General features: G+C 34.0%; 2 protein-coding genes across 7 annotated transcripts in view; one reads left to right on the top strand and one right to left on the bottom strand.

Moving 5' to 3' along the window:
• Positions 1 to 22,381, top strand: part of RASA1 (RAS p21 protein activator 1) — a 125,685-nt gene extending 103,304 nt beyond the window's left edge. The window contains exons 12-25 of the mRNA XM_044265962.1: positions 962 to 1,049; positions 3,021 to 3,098; positions 5,031 to 5,188; positions 5,672 to 5,748; positions 7,013 to 7,185; positions 7,506 to 7,665; positions 8,822 to 8,964; positions 10,346 to 10,461; positions 11,648 to 11,734; positions 13,827 to 13,894; positions 15,442 to 15,530; positions 17,353 to 17,430; positions 19,935 to 20,069; positions 21,303 to 22,381. Of these exons, the coding sequence (XP_044121897.1) occupies positions 962 to 1,049; positions 3,021 to 3,098; positions 5,031 to 5,188; positions 5,672 to 5,748; positions 7,013 to 7,185; positions 7,506 to 7,665; positions 8,822 to 8,964; positions 10,346 to 10,461; positions 11,648 to 11,734; positions 13,827 to 13,894; positions 15,442 to 15,530; positions 17,353 to 17,430; positions 19,935 to 20,069; positions 21,303 to 21,386 (1,534 nt within the window). The 3' untranslated portion in view covers positions 21,387 to 22,381. The remainder of the gene's footprint in view (positions 1 to 961; positions 1,050 to 3,020; positions 3,099 to 5,030; positions 5,189 to 5,671; positions 5,749 to 7,012; positions 7,186 to 7,505; positions 7,666 to 8,821; positions 8,965 to 10,345; positions 10,462 to 11,647; positions 11,735 to 13,826; positions 13,895 to 15,441; positions 15,531 to 17,352; positions 17,431 to 19,934; positions 20,070 to 21,302) is intronic.
• The window catches only part of CCNH (cyclin H), a 56,195-nt gene that overhangs the window by 10,637 nt on the left and 19,389 nt on the right, over positions 1 to 26,169 (bottom strand). For 3 of the 6 annotated variants that reach the window (XM_044266005.1, XM_044265969.1, XM_044266014.1), the window contains 2 exons: positions 25,256 to 25,316; positions 20,044 to 20,139 (listed from right to left, as the gene is read on the bottom strand). In XM_044266005.1, the coding sequence (XP_044121940.1) occupies positions 20,044 to 20,139; positions 25,256 to 25,316 (157 nt within the window). Of the gene's footprint in view, positions 1 to 20,043; positions 20,140 to 24,501; positions 24,670 to 25,240; positions 25,317 to 26,169 lie in introns of those variants that run through there. The other 3 variants (XM_044265979.1, XM_044265995.1, XM_044265988.1) reach the window with 3 other exon arrangements.

The following is a 26,169-nucleotide window of genomic DNA, read 5'->3' as shown; positions in this document are numbered from 1 at the left end:
TTGGTCCTCTGTGCTGTTCCTTATGTTCTACATATGACATAAACTATATGATAATTGTCTGTCTCTGTTTGACTTATTTCACTCAGCATAATCCCCTCCAGTTCCATCCATGTCGATGCAAATGGTGGGTATTCATCCTTTCCGATAGCTGAGTAATATTCCATTGTATATAGGTGCCACATCTTCTTCATCCATTCATCTTTTGATGAACAGTTTGTGGACACTGCTGCTATGAACATTGGGGTAGCATTTATTTAACATTTTAAAATCATTTTCAAGTCTAATTGGAAAGATAACAAACCTGTCTTCAAAAAAAGATAAACTATCTAATGTACTTCCACATCAGATGAATTCTAATATGGTGCATACTATGGGAGGACAAGAACTAATTTGTACTGTATGCCACTGTTCGGTTGTTTAATCATCAGAACAGGAATATATGTGAGCAGATGTTGTTTCCATTTTAACAGATGAAAAATAGTCAGTTGTAAAAAAGAAAAAAGGAAATACATAAAAATGCATTTTAAAAAGTCACCCACAATCCACCTGTGAGAGATAACCACTAAGAACATTTTTGGTCTAAGAACATATCTAAAAAAAAGGAACATATCTAGTCTTTTTCCAGCACTTATAAATGTATAATATATGTTACTATGAAGTAATGAGCTAAGTAACATTTTGCTTTAGAAAGTTTAGATTAGATATATGCAATTCTAGGATAAGACATTTTTAAAGTTTGAAGGGTTGATTAAATTTCAGTGGTGCTGACCAGAAGTTTTTAAGAATATATGCAGCTGATGTTTTCTTTTCAGTAATGATCTGGGCAGTGGAGTATTGGTTCTCTAAGAATTATGTCAATTGATATACATCATATAATTATATGTTGTGATTTTTTTTAAGTTGGTGTGTTTTAATGCTTTCTGTTAAGCTTCCTAATAACTTTTCTGTTTATATTTTAAAGGCCAAACTGTTTTCAGATAGTGGTTCAGCACTTTAGTGAAGAACATTACATTTTTTACTTTGCAGGAGAAACTCCAGAACAAGCAGAAGTAAGTTAATTGTTTTCTCAGCACACTTTTATTTAGCTCATGTTTTCTTTTTCATTAAGAAACTACTGCATGTGTGATAAAGTAATAAAAAGGAAGACTGAAATCTAATTTTTTTTATTTCAAGGAATGAGAACTCTGTAATGACAAATTTTTTTTTAAAGAAATGCAGAAAAAATCTCAGTGAAGGGCTATTAGGAATGAAAACTCCATTTTAAATTGACCTTTAAATGCTCTATGATGTTGAGTCCAACTGAGAATCCTCATTTAAAATCCTCTCTGCAGAAAGGTTATAGATATTCTCAGTACAGTTGAAAGGTAAGCCAGTTAGTTTTGCTGACAAGCATTGTTATTCTTGACTGGTTGAACTTCATATGTAAAAATAGAAGTTCAGTCATCAAAAATAAAATTATTTTAGGAATTTTTTTCTTTTTCTCTAAGTCTACATATGATGTCTGCTTTCAGCACTATGCATTGATCCATGTGCAATGCCCTTATTAAAGCTTTTATTAAATTTCAAGCGTTGCTGTGATGAGAGAATGTTTTCCAAAAATTGTTTTTAATAATACTTTGATTTCTTTGAACCATAAGATTTCAGGGGTGTTTATTGGTATTTTGTACAATATTTCTTCTGCTTATACTCTGTGAGAAGAATCTGAAGGTGGTTAAGAGGTCAAAGAAAACAACCTTGTTGTAAATAGAAGATAATTTGCCAACTCTGGATATGAGGCAGAGAAGCTCTTAAAACTGGATCCTGGCATGCATCCCTGATTCATAAATTATGAAAATATCTTGGACTCTAGAATTGATGAATGAGCTACATTAAGTTTTATGGTTCACAATTGAATGTCATGTTTCAAATCTTTATAAAATATTTCAAATATTATATTAACATGTAACACACAAAAACCCTTTGTTGTGGGTTTTATCCCTAATATTTAGATGCAGGAAGTAGAGTTCAAAACATTTATAGATAGACACACATATATATAATTTTTTATGCTAGAAATTGAGTTAGGAAAGAAATTTAAACTTCAGTTTCCTATCCTCCAAATTATTTCACTATGTTCCCTTTCTAAATAAAGATATTTGGTGATGTTTCAGTATAAATAGAATATTTTCTTGTTGTATTCATATATAAACTTTACATATTCTTTATTTCCATAACCACCTAAAGTCCAAAAATACCACTGATATTTCCAATTTTTGTTACTTTGGTGGCCTTTTGGATCTGTGGTTACTCTCTTCTATTTCTAAAAGTTATGGTAATTGATTAGGTCTTAATGTGTTCTGTAAAGATGTCCTGTGAACATTCATAGTTCAAACTGAAATAGTCAACAAGTTAAAGATATAACTGAGTCAAACAGTAGTGCAGAACTTTGTGGAAATAAGTAAGCCAAAGTGAAATGTTTGGATTTATTTTTGATAAACCTAAGATTGTTCTCTCCTTTCTCCAGACCACAGGTAAACATTCAAAAATATAGCCTCATTTTAATTTGAATATTAGCCTGAAAATTATTTTGAATCTAATGTTGTGTTTTAAAGGCTTATAAATAACCCAGATCCCCTTACACATTTCTACCTGTGTTGTGGTCTAAGGTAAGATTAGATGCTTGTCATCAAGGTAGTCATCACATGATCAGTTGGTTTTGCTGTCAGCCCTCTTTTCACAAAACATAACAACTGTTTAATAACTTCAGTGGATTTTATTTTTTGGCTAATTAATGATCACTTATGGCATACTTAACATTAATTTAGGGATTCAACAGAAATACAGTTTCAAAGATGATTATAATTGTTTTGGTCATTGTTTTATTTTTTGGGACCCCCAATTTAGAGTGCAGCATACTCTGAGTATAGAAATGGCCGTCTGGAGAAGGAAAGAACTGCTGAATTTGAGGGGGGAAAAAACCTTATGATTGGAAACTGAATAAACTATTGTGTATTTCTTTGACGTGCTGTTATTTTTTGTAGGACTGGATGAAAGGTCTGCAGGCATTTTGCAATTTACGGAAAAGTAGTCCAGGAACATCTAATAAACGCTTGCGTCAGGTGAAACTTAATTTTCTTTGATGTTGGCACGTTTCTCTTTATAACTTAGCTCTTTATTTCTGTCAGAACTGGTTTGGGCTACATTTCAAATCCTTCTGAGCACCCCCCTCCCCAAAATCCATCCATCCATCCATCTGTTTATTTATATTATGTTCAGTTGGCCAACATAGAGTACATCATCACTTTTTGTACATATATTCAGTGGACTATTTATTACTCAGCCATCTGAAAGTATGAATACCACCATTTGTATCGATGTGAATGGAACTGGAGGGGATTATGCTAAGTGACATAAGTCAAGCAGAGAAAGACAATTATCATATGGTTTCACGCATATGTGGAACATAAGGAATGACACTTCTGAGTTAAGTTTATCTTTTCAGGCATTTTAAAGCTGTGCTTCCACTTGGTTCAACCGCAGGAGAAATATTTATGAAAAAGAAATGTTCCTTATATACTTGCCAGGTAGTTAGTCCATAATGCCATCTTTGGAATCCATACCAAGGATTCTTTTCTTCTACTTAAAATAGCAATACCAAACCAACAACAATAGAAACCATTTTGTTAGGCACTTTGATTCATTTTTTTCTTGAAAGAATCATTTTGGCCTATATCAAAAAAGTGCAACTAAAGATAATTATTGAAAAGATCATCTGAATTTAAGTATTAATCCAAATTGCTCTGAAGTCAAGTCTATTATGTATCTGTTAGGCAGCATCTTATTTGAACCATAACATGTCATACATGCTGATTTTATAGAGAGTTAAGTTGGACTTTTTCTTTCTTTCTAGGTATGTAAAGTCAACTCCATACCCTGCGTATCTTTGCTTTTTTTTTTTTTTCCTGTATTATTATCCCTAGATAGCTGGAAAAAGTTAAGTAATTTTCGTATTCTTGGAGTATTGAGGAAAATTTAGTACAGTATTTATTGACCAAAGTGATTCTTTATTAATGGAAGTTTCCAACAAGCTTTGTGAACTTAATACAGTGTTCTATTGCAAGTCAATAAATGGTTAATATTTAAATGAGTATAAGTTATATTTCCTGTAACCAAAAATCTAAGCCTTTCCCCAAGGACATTTAATTATACACATAGTTGTATTCTCAAATCATATTTTAACATTTTGTAAGCTATGAAAAATCAGACTGAGTTTTTGCAGATTGTGTCTTGTGTGAAACTTTTGCTATGAAGTTATTTTTAGCTGTAAGACAATAGAATAAAAAATGATATAATAAAGTCATAGCTAACATCTCTTAAGTCCTTTTGCAGGTACTCTCCTATGTGCTTTTACTGTATTATTTTGAGTCTTTATAATAACGTGCAGTGTAGAATTTATCCTAATTTTATATCTGAGAAGTTGAGGCTCAGAGAGGCTGAATTGTCCTATGCCATTCAAGTAGTATGTAGCAAGAGGGAAAGAGAACCTGATATAAACAGTGAATGCTCTAAGTTTTGGCATCAGAACTGACAAAAATAACTTAGCTTCTTTGGATTTATATCTTTTTATGTAAAAGGAGAAGGCAGAATCAGTGCTGTAAAAATACTTTCTAGCTGTGGAAGTTTATAGATAAATCTTCCAGATGAGCTTTATATATTTAACCTACCGGGCTTTGATTTGGGTGGTGACAGTTTTTTACTTATGCTAAAATAAAAAATCCCCTATTTCCATTTTCTCTGAACTGTTTTTTAGTAGAAAGGTATGTTTCATTAAATTGCTATGAGAATATAATTGGAGATTTAAGAATTATTTTAAATGCTTGAATGTTGTATTTTATAAATCACATAAAAAGGAAAATATAATTATAGGTGTAATGTCTAAAGAAAGGGGAAAAATAAACCAGTTTTGGGGTTTTACTTCTTAAATAGTAATTGCTTTTGAAACCTAATGCATAATTCTTAAATCTGGGTAACAATTTCTGTGTTTTCTTTAGGTCAGCAGTCTTGTTTTACACATTGAAGAAGCCCATAAACTCCCTGTAAAACATTTTACTAATCCATATTGTAACATCTACCTGAATAGTGTCCAGGTAGCAAAAACTCATGCAAGGGAAGGGCAAAACCCTGTATGGTCAGAAGAGTTTGTCTTTGAGTAAGTCTTATTTTATCACTACATTAAATCTTTTTCTTTTACCCTATTGCATTTTCTCTGTTTTTGTTTGTTTGTTTTTGTTTTTTGGTTTCTGTCTCTGAACTACCAGAACAAGGTGCCAGGTCCAGGCATTTTAGTAGTACTTACATTTTTTTCCCCCTGCTTTTATTAGTGAAGTGCTATGTCCTTGGTTTTTCACTTAGTCATTAATAGGAATAAGTGTTACTGACACGTTCAAAAGCATTTACCAAGACACACATACAAAATGTTCACATTGGTTCCCAGGATTTACTTGAGGAGGTTAAAGAAGGTGGGAAAAGTATGATTTGCTTGTCTGCATTCCTGTATTCCAAATAATAACACATTTGAATCCAGCATGCATATTAATAGGAGAAATAAGGGACTTATTTGATACTAGAAGTAAAAGAACTAGAATTTGATGCCAGGATATTTTGTTAATACTTTTCCTTTTTGCTCCTCTAGTGATCTTCCTCCTGACATCAATAGATTTGAGATAACTCTTAGTAATAAAACAAAGAAGAGCAAAGATCCTGATATCTGTAAGTTGATACATAAATTTCTCTCTGGAGTAAAACATGTTTTATATACTTTTTAAAATTCATAATGAAATCTAGTCTAAAAGTGCCAGTAGTATTATTTGACATAGTTTTTTTTGTACTTCTAGAAATTTTGATTGTTGAGGAAGAGTTTCTCTAATAAGAAAAAAAGATCAAAATGGCTAAATTGTACATACTGTAAACTTAAGCCCTTGATATTAAATTATCTTTCATCTCCCCTTCCTTCCCCAGTGGACAGGAACAAGAGAACAGTAAGAGTGGCCATCTTTCTGTGGTGTTTCCACTATCCCTTCTTTGTACTTTCTAGGTTTTTCCTGTTTTCATACAGTTTTATGTAAGTGGGAAAAAGTATGCTTTTTTCTTTTCTTTAAATTAGTCCACTGTTTAATCATTTCTGGTGAACCTTTTCCATTCTTTTCCCACAGTAGCATACCTTCTCCCAGCCTGTTGCTGACAGGTGGCAGTGGGATTTAACAGTTCATATCAGTTAATTAGGTTAATACCTTCTTAAAAGTCAGGCTTAGGGAGAGCCTGAATTTTCCTCTACAAAATATTTATTCTGTCGTTTCTGTACTATTTAAATGTGCAATTTTTTTTTTTAGTGGTTCTCCATTACTTTTAAGATAAAATCCAAACCTGTAGTAAACACAGAAGAAAGGCCCTTTCCTGATCCCCTCCTCCTCCCCCTGCAGCTCTCCTAGTGTATCTTTGGTATATCCTCTCTAGACACAGCAGCTTTCTTAGAGCTTTTAAGCAGTCCATGGATTTTAAAACTGCCCAACATACCTTCTATTGGGACGGTGCCCTTTTTCTTTTTCTCTGCCTTTCTACCTAGCTACACCTCCATATCCTGTTAAATGTCAGCTTAAGGGTTACTTGTTTGGAATGGATTTTTTCACCAGCTGAATTACATATTATTTCTCTATACTTGAGTAGTAGTAAGCACTGGTAATGACGCTTACCACACTGTACCATGATTGATTTCTTGCCTTAACTGTGACCTCCATGCAAGTCAGAGATCATGTCTTAATCTTGTCTGTATCCCGTGTCCCTGTCTACCATAGTCTGGTGCAAAATAGGCATTGAGTAAATGAATGAAGTAAGTATTGAGTATGTGTTCCTACTGAAAATGCCTTTAAAGCATTTAACACTACAGAGAAGACAAAATGTCAGGAAAATTTACTGGTATGATGAATTACAGTGTCCTCTTTTCAGACAGTAATCATTTGATGTTTTTCTATCAAAGTATTTATGCGCTGCCAGTTGAGCCGGTTACAGAAAGGGCATGCCACAGATGAATGGTTTTTGCTCAGCTCCCATATACCATTAAAAGGTATTGAACCAGGATCCCTGCGTGTCCGAGCACGATATTCTATGGAAAAAATCATGCCAGAAGAAGAGTACAGTGAATTTAAAGAGGTATTAAGTTATTTGTCAATCTAATTATTTTAGATGGAATTAATATTAAACATTTAAACAAAAAGATACATTAAGTTAAACATAGTAATGTCATAGCTTAGTGCACCAGTGATGGGCATAAAGGTTGAAAAGCCTTGTGGTAGTATGATGTTGGTCTTAAGAGTCTGTAAATATTTAGGCTATAAACTCGTCCTGTTTTTAATAAATGTATTCTATAGAACATATTTCTAAATAGAAGAAAATAAGAGAATTCCTATTAATCTCATTGAGCATGTTTAATGCTGTGTACTTTCAATAATCTTTCTTGATATCATTTTTAGCTTATACTGCTAAAGGAGCTTCATGTAGTCTATGCTTTATCACATGTGTGTGGACAGGACCGAACACTACTGGCTAGCATCCTACTAAGGATTTTTCTTCATGAAAAGCTTGAATCGTTGTTGTTATGTACACTAAATGACAGAGAAATAAGCATGGAAGGTAAAGTATGGATGTCTTGGTGTGATACTTAAAAAAAAAAATCATTTCGCAAAAGTTACCCTATTTTTCCTTCATTAAAAATTAAAGTTGGAATGTCAGTTCTGATCCTTGTGCTAACATTTGGCAGTTTCCGTCATGGTAAATTATTCCATTAGAAGCCATAAGAAAACGACCTCTTTATCCTTATTAATGGCTCATGGTGCTTAATCATTAAGAATAGTTTGGTGTACCGACCATATTCTCTCACATATATTTTACTTACTAATTCACTGCACAAAAGTTGGGAGACAGCCGCATTTTATTTCTAGCTTCTATAGATAGGTAGTCCCCAGGCAATGGAGCTGGACACACAGTGCTTTGTAACAGCTTGAAAGTTTGTCACAGTTAACCCCTTTCTGGCTAGCACTTTGGCTTAGTAACAGTGCTTGTTTTTAGGTTTCCCAGTAAACTATAAAAGCTAAAACTATTTCCTCCTAATCATAGAAAATGTAAAAAAGACATCGATTTGTCAGGAAAGATAAAGTGATGGTCAAGATATTACATTGGGATTGTCTTTTTTGGGTAATATTTGTGTTTTTTAGGTCATTAATAGCCATTTTTAAAGGTAATAATTTATACTGGGATTTTGTGGTTTTTTTCTTTCCATTTTCTGCATTTAAAAAAATTGGAAGTATAATTGGCATTCAATATCCTATTAGTTTCAGGTATATATCATAGTGGTTTGGTATTTTTATACATTATAGAGTGATCTCCATCATAATTCTAATTATTTATACCACTACATTATATTCTTATTTGGAGAGAACTCAGAATTTCCAAAGTGTGGGCTCATTGGATAGCAAAGCTGAATTCTGATCTTATTTTAGTCACTCCTTGGCTCTGTGGTCTTAACAAGTCATATAACCATTTGTTTTTTCTTATGAATATGCCAGTGTCAGCACCTCCTGCTGATTTAATGAATAAAGTCCTTTGAAGGGTTAAGTTTATAGAAATATAGGATGTCATTGTAATCAGTACTTCAGTGCTGCATGCAAATAAGCATACTTAAATGGCTATGATGGTTGAGGGGAAAAATGAATTCACTTTATTTCTAATCTGGTTTCACATTAGTGCAATCTTTTATATGAATAATTTTTTAATATAAATATTTATGTAGATGAAGCCACTACTCTATTTCGAGCCACAACACTTGCAAGCACCTTGATGGAGCAGTATATGAAAGCCACTGCTACACAGTTTGTTCATCATGCTTTGAAAGACTCTATTTTAAAGATAATGGAAAGCAAGCAGTCTTGCGAGGTATGAACTTCATGTTTTAAGTATTTCAGCAAAGAACATATTTTAATAGGTGATGCTTTATAGCTAATGACATTATAAGGAAAATACATTAGCTTTCTAAAATTACTCATCAGGGCATTTACATGTTCTGTAATACGTTTAGAAAAATGTTGGAGTAGACTTTAAAAAAAAATTTAAAAAAATGTACTTTGAAATTAAAAAACTCAGATTGCACCAGAAATTACTTTCTCATTTACCTGCTATACTAATGATACAGTGTATGCTGCTTTCAGAAAGCATATGTAACATAAATTGAAGTTTTTGCTAGAGACTTAAGTCATATAATCCAGGTAAGGTCTATGAAGCACTTCCTAATAACAGCCAGGGGGTATCCTTGAAGGTTTTGGTAAAGAAGTACAACATAATGCATTCAAAAGCAAATAGAAACACCCTTTAGATTATTAAGGTTTCAGCGTAAATTCATAGTAAACCATTAAGAGAAAGAGTGGAATCTCACATGGCTCTTCTCTCATTTTGAAGGTAGAACAACTACAGAAGAAAGATATTAAACATATTTTTTCAATCTGATACAAAATAAAACAAAGAATTGCTTTTGATAATGTACACTGGGAGCTGTCAAATGTTAATTTTGCACTACAGATGTCCGTTTTTACTAATTAACCTAAAGGAAAGATATTGAGGATTTAGTGTTGAAAACTGGGGTAATGCAGGTAGTATCAGAAATTGAGCAAGTATGCAGTGAGTCTGTAATCACTAGATCAAGTTAGGGTATTAGGACTTAGATGAATCTACTCCACTGATTCTAGATCAGATTTCTTAAAATTCCAAGGGTTACTGGAAAAATTTTGAGAAAGGTTCATTATTCTGTCTATGGCATTCAGAAAAGCCTTTCTATTTTAATCAGTTTTTTTTTTCAAATAAATACAACTAGAGATTGATTTTACAATAGATGGTGATCATTATTCTCATTTAAATACTCCTAGTATATTTGTGTATATGTGATCACCAAAGCTGGGTTTTAGTCTTCTCGTTTAGAGAATACTATTTTAAAAATAAAGTCTAATCCATTTTTGTGACTGTAAAAATCTATGGTAAAGCGTAGTAAATGAATAAAAGAGAACTTTAACACCCGTATTAATCCCAGAGCAAATAAAATGTGCTGAATAATCACTGCTTATTGTACAGTTGAATAATTGGAAATTAATGGTAAATGAGTTCTATATAGCAAACTACTTAAAAATTCCCATTTCTATCTACCCCCAAGACTAAAACAGATTGAGAAATGGAAAAACAGAACCTTGAAAACAACGGTTTGATTACCTGATTCATTTGCATTTATCATTGTCAAGATGCATTTATATTAATTTATTCCTTCTCTTAGTTAAGTCCATCAAAGTTAGAAAAAAATGAAGATGTGAACACTAATTTAGCACACCTATTGAACATACTTTCAGAGCTTGTGGAGAAAATATTCATGGCTTCAGAAATACTTCCTCCGTAAGTGATGAAATTTTAATTTGACAAGAAACTGTATATCTGCATTTTGAAAAATTTGTATTTCTAAAATGGGTAAGCTTTCCCACTGTCCTAATGAATGTTTTTATACTCTGCAAAAGAGTTTTTCAATCTTCCAAGGTGAATTTTGTTTAAGGCAAAAGAGTAAATTGAGGAAACTGCAGTAGTATAATATTTACATTATAATAAAAACAAAAGTATGTTTTTACACAGACTAATATGTCTGGTTTATACGGTAACTTGGGTAATGAATAGAGACTTTTGAGATCATAAATATCTTGGTCTTTTTTTATGTGTTTTTGTTTTAATTTGAGTCTAGTTAACATAGACTGTTATATTAGTTTCGGGTGTACGATGTAGTGATTCAGCACTTCCATACACCACCCGGTGCTTGTTACAACAAGTGCCCTCCTTCATCCCCATCGCCTATTTCCCCAATCCTTCCGCTCACTTTCCTTTTGGTAATCATCGGTTTGTTCTTCGTAGTTAAGAGGCTGAAAAATATTCCATTGTGTGTATATATTTACCACATTTTCTGTATCCGTTCATCTACTGTTTGACAGTTGGGCTGCTTCTATCCTTTAGTTATTGTAAATATGCTGCTATAAACATAGGGGTGTGTATATCCCTTTGAATTTGTGTTTTTGTATTTTGAGGGGTAAATTATTTACCCCTGAAATTGGATCATAGGACAGTTCGATTTTTTAACTTCTTGAGGAAACTCCATACGCTTTTCCACAGTGGCTGCATCTTAAAGTACAACAGCCTTAGTACCTGCTTAACAGCTTTTAGTGTAAGTGAACTCACTCAGGTAGAAGTTAACAGAAGTTAAAATCCATCTCCAGGAATCTGAACTTAGTATTTCCTTTGTATCCTCATTCCAGTACTTTTTTCTTTCTTTTCATTAATAGAGAAGCATTGTAAAAATGGTAAGATTTCTTCCAAAGTAAATGTAAAGAATTGACTAAATGAATTGATGATGAATACTATTTGTTTTCCTTCTCCCTTTACCACATATGTCCTGCAACTACTTGTAGCAGAGTACTGTTTTGAGGGTAAGGGCCAGTCACATTAAGAAATGTATTTGGCAAATTAAGCTTTTGGATGCAATGAGATAAGCACTTTTTCCCTTGCTTTATATATTGAGATGACTGTGTTGTTTTGGCAGGACACTGAGATATATTTACGGGTGTTTACAGAAGTCTGTCCAGCACAAATGGCCTACAAATACCACCATGAGAACAAGAGTTGTTAGGTAAGGTTTATCAATCCATCTGTTAAGTCATTGTGGATGGTGCGCACTGATAGTCAAGCGGGTAACTGAAAATTTGAAGAATAACAGTATATAATTCAAGACTTTTTTATGTCAGAACCCTGTTGAATATTTTCTGAGTTCAGATGGCTACTGAACTTTAACTGTACTGTATTTTTTTTGGAAGTTACTGAGAGGTATTTAGCTGCCTTGTGCATTTTCTAAAAACCTGAGCACTCAGGTATAATCAGTTAACTATGGAAGTTTTTATCTTATTGAAAAAATGGGGTTAAAAAAGTTATATAACCAGTAACATCTGTAAGTAACTTTATATAGTACATTACCTACATGCATACTTGCATATACATACAGATAAAGAAGAGAGAAGGTGGGGAGGCGGGGAGGATTGAAAGCAGGATTGATGTGGTGCTAAGGAGGAAGAGGAATAATGGACTGATGGGTTAGTAGCAGTCGGGGACTCCGGGCTAACCTTCAGCCAGAGCCTCCAGTGCTGAGGCTGTGTTTCAGTATGCTTGTTGTGCAGTAGTTAAGTAGTTAGGAGGAATTGCTTTGGCAAGTCACAGAATGTTGTAACCTGTATACAGGGGGACTTCGTTATCACTACTCTAACTAATTTTTCCAATGAGGGAGCAGAGCTGTAGAGGTTGAAATTGTTTGCTTAAGGTTATATAGAAAGGTTGTGTTAAGGCAGAACTAAAGGCCAACCTTCTAAGATCCAGTCAGATCGCTAACACTACTGTAGGCTTCATTAAGTACACCCCCCACTGAAGACAACTGGAAGTTCAATGCAAAAGCATCAGAGAATATAGTGTTCTGCTAATAATATTTTATGTAGAATGCACACTACCAGTCATGTTATATCCCATTAAAACAACCATTGAAGACACTAATATCATACTGTTAGTTGTGAAAAATGTGTGTCAGTTGTGCCCACAACCTGAGTTTGGTAAAGAGGCTTCTACTCTTTTTGTAGATAAAATTTCTCCTGGTTAGTAATGATGAGACATAAGTATTAAAGAATTGTAGATTCTGTATTTCTTCGCCTTAGTTGTGATTGAGAGGAATTAGAATTAGCAGTGTAAGTTTCAGCATAGTTTTGTGTGTGATGTCAATTAAAGCCTCATACACTCTGTTTCAAATGAGTTTAACTGTTAAGCAAATACAGCAGAAATTTCTGCTGTGTGAATTGTCTGACGCTACATGGTTTTTAGGGGGCATTTATGCCCAAAGTGATGATTTCTGTCCCTACTAGTGAGCTTTTAAACATATGTGTAGGTACCTAGTATCCTTTTTACATTTAAAATCACTTCTACAAATTCACAGAAAGAAGATTTGCACACTGAAATTCTTTCATGATTAAATGACGGTAGGTTATAGTTCAAACACGTAGCAAAATGTTTTCAAGCAAAACTTATGCAAGATTCTTCAGAAATTCATTTAAGAGATATTAAAGAGCTGATAATTGTGCATTATAATTGCAATAAATGCTATCTGTGAAGTTACAATCATTTTCTAAGAGTCCAAAAAGTAGTAAACTGTCATTAGGTTAGAAAGTAAATGCTAAGGTCTTTTTCTTTATTGCCATAATAGCTTTATAGCATTCAGTTGTGTACATTTTCATTTATCAAGAAGCCACTTTTCTCCAGCAAGATGGATTCTTATTTTTAGGATTCATCAGCAAAATCAGTTTAATCAACTAGATTTATAGCAGACATTATTGCATTATTCAATTTAAATAAGGAAAGAAAGAAGTGAGAGAATGCAAATTTTAGGACCACACAGTCCCGTGTCTCTCTAAAAAGGTTGTTTAATACTCCTAACGTATTTCAGAAATTCTTAGTGTTATAATGCCACTGCTTCCTCAAAGTAAGTATATTGGAATAAATAAAGAGTTGCCAAGACCATAAATGTTACAGATACAACTTAAATCTTCCCAAGATAAACTGAAAATTGCAGAATTTGGGCTTCTTTACATCAGTTCAAAGTTCATGGTTCTACAAGTATTATATTTTTGTTTATTATTTTTATGTAACCTATATAGTTTTCTAAAAAAAAAAATTTCCCTCCCATTCAGTGGTTTTGTTTTTCTTCGACTTATCTGTCCTGCCATCCTGAATCCACGGATGTTTAATATCATCTCAGGTAATCAGCTTTTGATAAAATTTTGGAATTAAAAAATTAGAGTAAAATTTGATATTTGGTAAGGTTATTCATTTTTTCTTTTACATCTGATTTTTTTATTACCCAGTTCTAAGACTTATTATAAAACAGAGCACCCTTTTCTTCTTTCCTTTTCCCTACTTTTTTACCTTCTCTCTTTTGCTGCTTTTCTTTCCATCTAGTATCTGAAGCCTGACGTGGCATGATTACAGACAAGTATCACTCTTCCCCAATCCCTGCCTGTGTCTCAGACTCTCACTGTGATGACTTCTTCCAATGTACAACCTATTTTTTTCACTTGGCAAGAGTTTCTGTGTGCTTTTAGCCCATGCTAGACCCTATCACTACCACTGCAAGTTGTATTTAAAGACCAAATTAAAATGGTAACTACAGTTGCAGTAGTGCTCTGTGAATACTTGACTGTGGCCCTTTAGTGATGGAGAGGTTTGTTACCAGTTGGATAATGTTAATTGGCCAATTTAAACTCCCAACAAACCAGATTTAGTTTTACTTGTTGCCCATATGTCCATCATGCAAGGACTTTCAGGTGTCATAAAGAAAGGAGAACAGTGATATTTGTGACTACAAGTGTAATAATGAGCCATTAATAACAGAAGGAACTGGAACCATTTTTCTTTTAATAAATAGAAGCTTAAGGTTGTATTTAAAAATACTTTAGACTAAATCTTAAGTTTTACTTTATTGTATTTATAGTTACCACATCTCTGTCATTATCTTCTAAAGCTACCAAAATGGTTAAATCTTTGGTTCTATTAAGAATTAAGGGTTTAGAATTCTGGAGAGATTGGTTTATCTCAATGTTGGCCTCTGAACCACTAGGCAGTACTCATTTACAGTTCAGCAGCTTAAGATACACAGAGTACAGTCTAAAATGAGGCAGTCAGATAGAAATACTTACACAGTTTTACTGTTAAATAATTCTTTTTCAAGGCTTATATGTAATAGCTGCATACGGTTTTCATTTAACCCTACTATGCATATTCTATAGGGAAATGTTTCCTGACCAGTCTTTTATTATAGTTTATTCTATAATATTCTAAGTTTATTAAATTGTTTTTCCCTCAATATAAGGGCAGAAATCCCAGACTTTATCTTTGTTATTGAGCTTTAAAGTGATTTTTCTAGTCATTGGAGGTTGGGAGTAGGAAATTGCTCAGATTGCAAATTGCTAACCTGAGGGGATGAAATTAGCTTTGTGAACTGTCACGAAGCAGGTGTGTGGAGTGACAGTCATTTTAGTGATAAAGCTTAAAGCATTGTGAAATATCAACCAGTTGAGAATTGCTGAGTCTTGCAGCAGCACCCTTTTCACGAACTAGAAGTGTTGATAAGTGTATTTAACTTTCCCCCCTTTAACTCAAGTTTTCTTGACTTACACAGGTCATACCATTTCCAAGAATGTCAGTATTTTTGCAGTAAAGAAATATTAAAGTGCTAACTTTATATGGCTTTACCTGAAAACGCCTTTGGAGTCGGTATCATTACCTGTGCCCAATTCTCTCTTACAGATTCCCCATCTCCTATTGCGGCAAGAACACTGATATTAGTGGCTAAATCTGTGCAGAATTTAGCAAATCTTGTGGAATTTGGAGCTAAGGTAAAAACATTTTGATACTTTAAAATGTCATTTACAAAGGAAACCTTGAGATGATAAAACCATAGAATATAAAGTTATCCGTAGTGGCGGTTTCATAGTTATACTTTTGTTGGTATGTATGTCTTTTAAAAATATTTTTAGATTTTACATTTTAATAATGAAATTTTTAAAACCACTGTTTTAGCCAGTACAGAAAACTATACTTTCTTTTTCCAATATACTCAAACTCTCCTACTCTTAAATATAAAAATTAATATTTTTAAATGTAATCGAGCCCATTTTATTATTTATTTCACCATAAATATTTACTGTAAATAACTTGGACAAGTTCTTAAAACACCCATATGTGATCCCACTACCTAATGATAAGGATTGTTAATATTCTAGTAGTGATCATACTGTGTTGCCTGATTTTTTCAATATTGAACAAACTTCTTGCGTGGAAAAGTAACTATTTTACTGTTCTTAACAAGTGTTATGTCATCATGTAGCTGTTAAAAGTACTCTTCTCCTCAACATTTAGATGGCTGCCAACCTACCACTGTTACAAATACTGCTATAACAAGTATCCATATATCCTTTCAAAAATGTCCACTTATTTCCTTAAACTAGTTTTGGAGGTAAACTTCTAAGTCAGACTTTTTGATTCCCAGAGCCTTGCCAAAACTCAATGAATGTTACTCTGTTTAATTTTTGCCAAACTGCCAGGCATGTTACTTTGATTTTTCGTGTCTGTTTCTTTGGGATAGACTGATGAGGTCTTTATCATCTTTTATTTATTGACTTTAAAAGAGCTTGTGTTAACACTAAACATTTTCTGTTTTACAACATAACACATTTTTATTTTTATTTTCATTTTTTAAATTTTTCTTTTTTTAAAAGTATTTTATTTATTTATTTGACAGATATCACAAGTAGGCAGAGAGAGGAAGGAAGCAGGCTCCCTGCTGATCAGAGAGCTAGGCACAGGGCTCAGTCCCAGGGCCCTGGGATCATGACCTGAGCTGACGGCAGAGGCTTTAACCCACTGAGCCACCCAGGCGCCCCACAACATACCACATTTTTAAATAGGCTTAATATTTTAGTATGAAGAGCAGTTTACAGTAAGGCTTAGCTTTTGAATTTATCTGAATAGTGAGGCAGGTTGATGTATTCCTATTGCAGTCTTTAGCACACTATATTTTAATTACTTACATTCTCTGCTAGAGTCTAACCTCTGGTCTGGGCCCATGTTTATCTTGGTAGGTGGCAAATAAGTTTCTCAGTAATTATTTTTGAATGAATAACAGCTGGCCCTTGATGCACAGGTTCAAACTGCACGGGTCCACTTACTCATGGTTTTTACAGTACTGTAAATATATTTTCTCTTATGGTTTTAATATTTCCTTTTCTCTAGACTACTCTATTGTAATAATACATGAATATATGTAATACATGTATATACATATTATATATGCATATATATGTATATAAATATGTGTATATATGTACTGTATTGTAATAATACATGAATAATGTAACATACAAAATATGTATCAGTCAACTGTGTATGTTATCAGTCACATTTTTTGGGGGGGGTCAAGTTATTTATGGATTTTCAACCACTTGGGGTTGGTGCTCTTTTTTTTTCCTCCATGCAGAATTTCTTACTTTTTCATGAGAATATTCCAGTTCTTCAGTATAGCTGTTTGTTTTCATTAGAAGGAAAATTTATATGACTAATTCTTATGAACATTTATTGCTATTGATGGACATAATTAGATTTATAGGAATCCTTGCTACATATGTGGTAAAGATTAGTGTTTGTTTTTATTATTTTTAGGAGCCCTATATGGAAGGTGTCAATCCATTTATCAAAAGTAACAAACATCGCATGATCATGTTTCTGGATGAACTTGGGGTATGTATATAATCTTTCAAATACTTTGAGACCTAAATTTAATACTTAGGTCTCTTAATATTGAGAATTATTAACTTATTTAATCAACGGCTTAGATTTTTATCTAGAACTTAAAAATAAAAAACAAAAACAGGCATCTGGCTGACAGTTGCTTAAGCCTCCTACTCTTGATCTCAGGCTGTTGAGTTCAGGCCCTGCATTGGGCTCCACTTAACACAAAAAGAGGCTTTTTTTTTTTTTTTTAATCATTATAAACATTTATTCTTAAACTAAATGGTTTACTACCAAGAACTCACTGTTATGGTTTTGTACTTCTTGTGCTATTTTTTAGTTTCTGTCTTGTTTTTCACTATCCTTTTAGCTGTTCCATCTCCTTATTGTGATATCCTGTTGCTACTTATACTGAGCTGCTAGTGTATGGAACTTGAAACAAGATAACCCAGATCTGACCAGGTTAAATAATGGACTGGAGAGTGTTCTTGGGGGCTTTACTAGGAATAAAATACATGGATTTAGAATGCTACTTCATTCAGTGGGACTACTGATACCTTACTTGGGCCTTTATAAATTGTGATTATAAGATTAATAGAAATGGTAACTAAAAAAAAAAAAAAATTTCCTAAGACCCTGTATTTCTTAGTAAAGTTGAATTTTCTTGTTACAGATTTACAGATAATGGATTAAAAATATGTTAGTAATTCAGTTCATATATAAAAACAAAAGGTTATCAGTTTAGTATGTATGGCATTAGGGAATGCTAGGGTTGGGAGACTGAAGTGCCCATGTTTTGCCATAATGTATTCAGATCCAGTTTTAAAAACACCCCACCAGGGGCGCCTGGGTGGCTCAGTGGGTTAAGCCGCTGCCTTCGGCTCAGGTCATGATCTCAGAGTCCTGGGATCGAGTCCCGCATCGGGCTCTCTGCTCAGCAGGGAGCCTGCTTCCCTCTCTCTCTCTGCCTGCCTCTCTGTCTACTTGTGATTTCTCTCTGTCAAATAAATAAATAAAATCTTTAAAAAATAAATAAATAAATAAATAAATAAATAAATAAATAAAACCACCCCACCAGTGTTCAGTGAAACTAACCAGCAGTTCTTGAGGGCCCCTGCTTTGCTACCTGAGGGTAAAACCAGGGTGAAAGAAGTTATTTGTAACATAGGTCCATAATTAGCATAAAATTGAGAAATAACAGGGCAAATGCTAAATGTCTATGTTTTTTATATATGAACTCAGGGAAGTTTAGGAGATAAAAATACTTATTACCAAAAAAACACAGTTGGGTCAGCGATTGAAAAGTTCTTACTGTAGTATTGTTTAAAGACTGAAAACTGTCCAGTATCTAAAGCTACCGAGCTTTAACTTATGCTATATTTCTAGGTTTTTAGATTCTTCAGATTCATGGTTAGGATTCTCATTTATTTTCCATAATCACAGCTGTCTATAGTCCAGCTCTCTTACCACTTTCCTAGTTACGCCTCACAGTCTAGTCTTAAACTGCTTAGAATTCCCAGTATTTTTCTCTTCCTGCCTTCTCCATGTTCTTGTATTCCTTTACTACCTGTATAAATCAGATTCTTCTTTCAAGACTCACTTTCAGAAGGGCTTTTTGATGAGCACTAAATCGGAGTCAAATACCTTTTCCTCTGCTTCCTAACTATCTGCCTATCTTTCATATCTGTGTTGCAGTGATTGGTTTATCTCTGTCTTCTAGAGAGGCTGCAAGCTCTCTGAAGGCAAATACTATAGTCTTTTAACTCTGTAATCCTTCATTCACTGAATGAATGGATAACTGAATGTTAATTAACAAGAATGAACTATATTTCAGCTCATGCTACAGAACACAATGTTTTTGTAGTTTTTAGGAAGGTACAGCAATTGAGTTATCACCGTTAGGAAGAGGAGTAGATTTTTTCAGAACAGCCATCTGAGCCCATGTTGAATTTTATTCTATGGCTCAAAATAATACTGGTCTTTAGTGCTAATAAAGTACGAAGTTTTGGGGCATAGTCCACAGATAATTATCAGCCTGACAGGTTCTCCTCACACTTCTATAGTGTAACTCTAAACTTACGTATACTGATAAATTTGGGCAAACTATAACAGTTAAATAATGAAACTGTTGTCAATGGAGGAATTTAAAGTTTAGCTTGCATTTAATCCAGATTAGCAGTTGCAGTGTTTATGGTTGTTTTTTGGTGTATGTGCCAGATCAAAAAATCCCCAAAACTCTTAAGAATGTAGGAAGCCCACTTATTTAGATTAACAGTAATACTGTACAGTATTCTGCCATGTTTTGTAAAGCAAATTGGACCCTGCGTTTGATGTGAATATTGAGGTCATAGGACCTTTATCAGAAGTACCATTGATGTTACATAGCATCTTAGACTCTTAAATTTAAGAGAACATTATGTTAAGAATTCTGTTTACTGTAAGCAATTAGGATCTTTTCAGAAGTGACTATAAAAATTTGTATTGCTAAATGCAGTTTTATCATTCTCTTAAAGAATGTACCTGAACTTCCGGACACTACAGAGCACTCTAGAACTGACCTGTCTCGTGATTTAGCGGCACTGCATGAGATCTGTGTGGCTCATTCAGATGAACTGCGAACGCTCAGCAATGAACGTGGTGCCCAGCAGGTAGGTTTTTGCCAGCCTTCATTATCAGTGATGTTGGTTTAGCACTTAAGCAGAATGTCAGCATAAGACTCTGAAAGGTAACAAGCTGAATTATGGTCAGCTTTTTAACATAAAACATATTATTTGCCCCAGGGGTACAGGTCTGTGAATCATCAGGCTTGCACATTTCACAGCACTCACCATAGGATATACCCTCCCCCATGTCTACGCTTTCCCCGGGCCCACCCCTGCACCAACCCTCACTTTGTTTCGTGAGCCTAAGAGTCTCTTATGGTTTGTCTTATCAGTTATATTTTTAAGAATTGGAATCTTCCTCCGCAAAGATCTTGGCAGAGCAGTAATGGACCCAGACTAAAATTCTGTATGTTTGGCATGGCACAGTGTGAACTATACTGAAAAACAGTGGTGTTACACACTTCAGTGATGTGAAAATGTCAAGTGAATTATAAAGTCAGTAGTGATATGGCTTATCTCCCATACACAGTGCACGACCAAGTTCCAGGTTCCGAGATTCTGGAGTGTGGCCTTGAAAACTGTAATTTCTAATAAGCTCTTCCTGAGGACTGTCACTGTACTGGCCAACCATTTGGTAGCAGCCTTGTAGAAGAGATTAAAATTAAAGCATTGTGTTTGTGGATTTGAGGATTTTAAAATCCTCAAGTATAGATAACCTCCTCTGGCTCACAAAGATTTCAGTCACTTTAGCAGCTTAGGCAGAGAATGTGCCACTGGCCTACTTAGTGTCTGTGGTATATATAATGCCTTCCAGCTACACTGGGGCTGAGTTTATGATATGCCTTAAATAAAAGTAAAATTCTTGGAGAAGTTAGCCTAATTAATTTTAGGCCCAGTGTAGTCCTGTTTCTTACATGATACTTGAATAGTGTTCACTGGGCTGCAAGCGGATTGCTCCTCCGTGATTTTATGGATATTAGGATGATTTGTAATGATCAGTCTGTCTGCTGGCAAGATGTTCTGTCCTGAGTAGATATGAAAATGGCAAATAAATGAAATTCTATTTAGTGTACAAAGATCTTGACCAAAAATACTGAGTCAAGGACTGAATAATTAATAGAAACATTCACAATTGTATGCTTTGAGTAGAATGGTTAGTATTATTTTATGAGTTCCTTTGAATTGATGTGGCTTTTTCCAAAATCCAGGTTCCCTGAAATTTCTGACTGAACTTTCATTTATTTACTAATTACTTTCATACTATTTTTCCTTGTTTAGCATGTACTGAAAAAGCTTCTGGCTATAACAGAACTGCTTCAACAAAAACAAAACCAGTATACAAAAACTAATGATGTCAGGTAGCAGACTTCGCCCAAGTGTTCTGCTTGGATTCAGCATGCCCAACACGGTAATTCACATCAGTATAATGTCTCCTTTGCTCTTGCCAAAAAAATAGCACACCTTTCCACATTCCAGTGATGCGTGAGCTATGCAAACAAAATCCAAGATTCTGCTGGTGAGTAAATGTGCCAGCAGCTTTGTAAGCTATCTGTGCAGGAAATTTGCACTTTTTCCACATATGGAATCAATCTTTACCAACTTCTGAGCCTTGGTGTACAGATCACCTTTCACATAACAAAATGCTGACTGAACTTGAAAAATATATTTTCAATACATCTGATTGCCAAAGTTTTGCTGTGTCTTGGAAAAAGAACTATGAAATCAACTGACAAGAAAAAGGATTTTCTTGACAATTGAGCATAACTGGACTGCTCACTGTTCTTACTGTAATTTCCTCCTTATTAGGAATACGACCGTTTGACTGTTCAATGACTATTTGTATTTACAGTTTCCAGAGTCTGCCACTATAATAGGAACAATCTTTGCTGTATACTTTTTTTAAAATACTGTGCTATTTCTCTTGCTGGAACTGTTAAGAGAAAATATATAGAATGGACCTATTGCTCATCAGCTTTATTTTTTAAACATACCACTTATTTTGTTGGAATTGTCAAAGACTATTTAGAGCTCATGATGCTTTCATTAAATGTTTACAACAGTAAATAGTTTGAATCCAGTAAATATTATTGGTTGTTGTACTGATCAATGCATGTTACCCATTCATCCGTTCTATAGATTACCAGTTTATTTTATGTGTCAAAATATCTGGAATGCTTTTGTTGAAAGTACTCATTTCTAAATTGATTTTTTTACAGAGCTATCCATCTTTGAACTTCTGACTACTTGTTCTATCTGCTGCATATATAGTTTGTATAGTTTTATTTGCTTCTGTATATGTATTTTTGTGAAGTATTCACAAGGGTTTTAAGTTAAAATAAAACCAAGGGATATCTTGAGTAACTGATTACTTCTGTCTAAATACAGGTAAGCATTCAGTTTAATTATTTCCCTCCTCCTTTAGGGGCAGTTCAAATTTAGTACCAGAGCAAGGGCCAGGGAGAAAACAAGCAAGAATTCCTTCCCTCCCATAACTGTGCGGGAGAGAGAAGGCATACAAAGAAGTACGTGGCAGAAAAGCATTTTCAACAAAAAAAATTTTTTTTCTAAAGGCCTGGATTCTAAGAGCAACACTTGAATACAGGAAAAAATAATCAAGGATTTAAAAGATTGATGCATAGCACAATTTTAAGCTATGAGAAGTTATTACTTCTGTAGAGGCAGGTGAACAGTGATGCTCAAAAGCCAGACAACCCCGTCTGCTCTCCTGTGCTCCTTTTCCTTCGTGTCAGCTCAATTTCCATTACTTTTCCCTCACTTCTGCTTTACAGCTGGACTACCATGGCAGTAGTATGGGTTACAGGATAAAGCCAAAGGGATATAGACCAGTGACATCTCCAAGAACATTTCACCACAGTCCAGGGAGGTCCAAAATCTAGTGCTGGGCAACTTAGTCCTCCCCACTAATCACTCCTCAGTCTCTAGCCATACTGACCTATCCTCTGCCATTCCCCCAGGCTGAAAAGTCCTCTTCTGCCGTTTATATTTTAATGCCATCTTTCTCTCTTGAGGTGGAATAGAAGACGTGTCATTTACCTTTGTACTCCTAGTTGGGTCAAAGATGAAATAAAACCTCAGACTTTTTTAATGGGGCTGGCTAGGAGACTTTTCAGAAATAAATGTGGACCTTGCTCTGATACTAAAGCTTAGGGACCTAAAAGGGAAACAAGATAAAGTATGAACACTTCACAATGCTGTCTAGAGGCTAGCAGCACTGCTACTTAACTTGGATAGCTCTGGAAGATTGTTAACTTTGGCTTCTTCCAGTCCATGTTTGTAAAATCACACTTCATGAATTTCGTTCCTCATCCCACATGAGAAGAAACTAAAACCAAAAACTTCAAACATAAAGAATTATTAGAAGGTGCATACAGTAAATATTGCCCTCACATAGTGAGATGGAATTAAAATGGTACCTACACTCTAATGGCAAGTGCAGCCTGGGATGAACAGACACTGAGGACAGCTGTGTATCCATCAAACTCAGATTTACAGGGCTACAGAGTTTCACAGAATTCCTGTAACCCAGTTTTCTAGAAAAAATTGAACAATCACAATTTGGTTGCAACTTAGAAACCAAGTAAGATCACAGTTAAATACCTGGACAAATGCTACAATGTGCAACACTTAGTATATGCAAGCACTATTCCCATTAGACCGGGGAAAAGTAGGCATTATTTGCCCCATTTGTACCTCGGGAAATGGACACAGAGAGCTTTAGAACTTGACCATAATCATGAAATGAAATAGATAACCAAGACCAAGTACCATAGTCTGCAGTTATTTTTTTTATCAACTCACTTCAATCTGAATTCAGTGTCTTGAACATATTTCATTTGATAAGTTAATAACCATAACACCTATTTATATCGATTTACCTGAGGGTATGTGTTAGTTTTGACACCGAATGTACAATTCTCGACTATCTGCAGACCTACAGCAACTTAATTTTTTATCTAGACCACTACTCAAGACTGTGTGTTTATTTGATTTCTTCTTTAGAACTTACTTGGTAGTGTTTTCAGGTAACTAACTGAGGACAACAAATACTGATTATTATTACCCTGAGTAACTAGCTTTTAGTTTCAGTTGAAGCATTTGACAGGTGAGGTAAGTTATATATAAGAAAGCTAAGTATACTACGATGACATCTGAGAAGGCATTTATAAAGGTTTCTAGAGGGCAAAAAACATTCCCTAGCAGGTTTAAAGGTGATTACTTGGTTTAATTTTTTTGTGACCTTTTTTGGTGCTTTTCCTTAAAAAAAAAAAAAAAAAAAGTTTGCTTCTTTTCTTTTGTTTAAAACACTAAAGGCAATAAATTACAGCTTTGGCTACTACAAAAAGACTGATTTGGTATTAGTCATGATGGGGCAAGACTATCTAAACCAGGTGCTATTCTGGCTCTTTTCAGGGGTTTTATTTCACATAAAGCTAGCCTGAGAGAAAGGAAAAAAAAATTAAATAACAAATAGAAAAGTTTAATATATTTGATGCTTTCACATTATTTCTTTTTTCAACAAAGTTAAATGCTAGATGCTTCATCCTTCTGTTGATTAGTTAGCACTGTAAAGTCTATTTCAAATGGTTTAGAGAGAATCTACCAGGTCATCGTCAGTCCATTCTTCCTAAGAAGGAAAGAAAACGTAGTAAGAATAACATTATACTGAAGAGTAACAGCACTATTTAGCTCCTTACCTTTTAGGAAAATCTTCTTTTACTGTGATTATAGGAAGGTAATAAGCCAGGAAAATTTGTAGTAGTTCAATCTTAGAGTACTATGGTTTGGTCTCACGAGACTACACTGACAGGAGTAAAGGTTACAACTGTGACCTTCTGCCTCTTATTATTAATATATATCTGACAAAGTACAAGTTCTCTGAAAAGGGTATGAGAAGAATCCTTGGAAGTCAAAAACAGAGCAGAAATTTAGCATGTTATATCTATTTCTGTTGCCTTCCATAACCAGAGGAAGGATTCTTCATCAATTAACCATTACACTGCTTCAGAACAGGGTAAGAAAGAAGTGAGAAAAATTCCATGGTAAGAAGAAGAATATACATAAAAAAGGATGCAAAAAAAAAAAAAAAATGAAAGCTTCAAAGCCCACGCCTCTGTAATACTTGCATTCTGGAAAAATAAAATCTTAACAGTATGGTCAGACTAGATTATACAATAAAAGTAATTTTTAAAATTTACCTTTGGAGAACATACCTCTTCATGTTTGGGTTTCTTAGAGACATAATCATCATCTTCATAGCCTTTCCTCTTCTTCCTGTAATTAAGCAGCCATCAATAAGTAATCTTATATATACATATATAATACATATATCTGAAATAATATATATATATTCTAGCAAGGCTATATGAAATACTGTATATATATATATATCTACTGAAGAACAAAGGTATGGAAGATGTAAAGAGATGCATTATGGAAAGGAAGACATTATCTTTCTAATTAATCTCTATGTTCAATGCGGTTCTAACTAAAATCCTAATAAAATTTCTCATTGAAACTGTCAAGTATAACTGATGTGCAAGACTATGCAAAAAAAGCAAAAGAATCTGAAAGAATAAAGTGTGGGGCCCTGTCCCAGTTATCATCAAAACACTATGTATGAAAGATCAAGTAATTTATGGTGTGGTATTAGCAAGAATTAACTGGATCAGTGATCGAGCAGATAGGCAAAAAACAACGATGCATATATATGAATTTATAAGGAATATGTAATTGGGGAAAACTATGGTTTTTTAAAAAACAGCTAGGTAACAGACTTTTTTTAAAAAAAATTAGTGTTATGACATGTGTACCTCACATCATTCATAAATAATTCTAAATCGTTTTAACAGATGAACACAAAGCAAAATAAAGATTAGCTTTAGGGTTAGAAATGGTATTCAAATGTAAAAGCATAAAGCAGAACGTACATCTCCTAGATACCATCAAGTTGAAAGACACAATAAAACAGCTGTAGGATACAGGAAAAGACAAATATATAAAGAACTATGGATCAGGAAGTAACATCAAAAAACTGCACAAGGGTTGTAAGCAGGCAATATCAAAGAAATACAAATGGCTGTTAAACTAAAAACAGCAATGCCTCATAGTAATAGGGGAAATACAA

This window comes from Neovison vison, chromosome 1 (genome assembly GCF_020171115.1).
Source record: "Neovison vison isolate M4711 chromosome 1, ASM_NN_V1, whole genome shotgun sequence".
NCBI lineage: Eukaryota > Metazoa > Chordata > Mammalia > Carnivora > Mustelidae > Neogale > Neogale vison.
The sequence above is the reverse complement of the archived record's forward strand: the minus strand, read 5'-3'. Positions and strand labels throughout refer to the sequence as shown.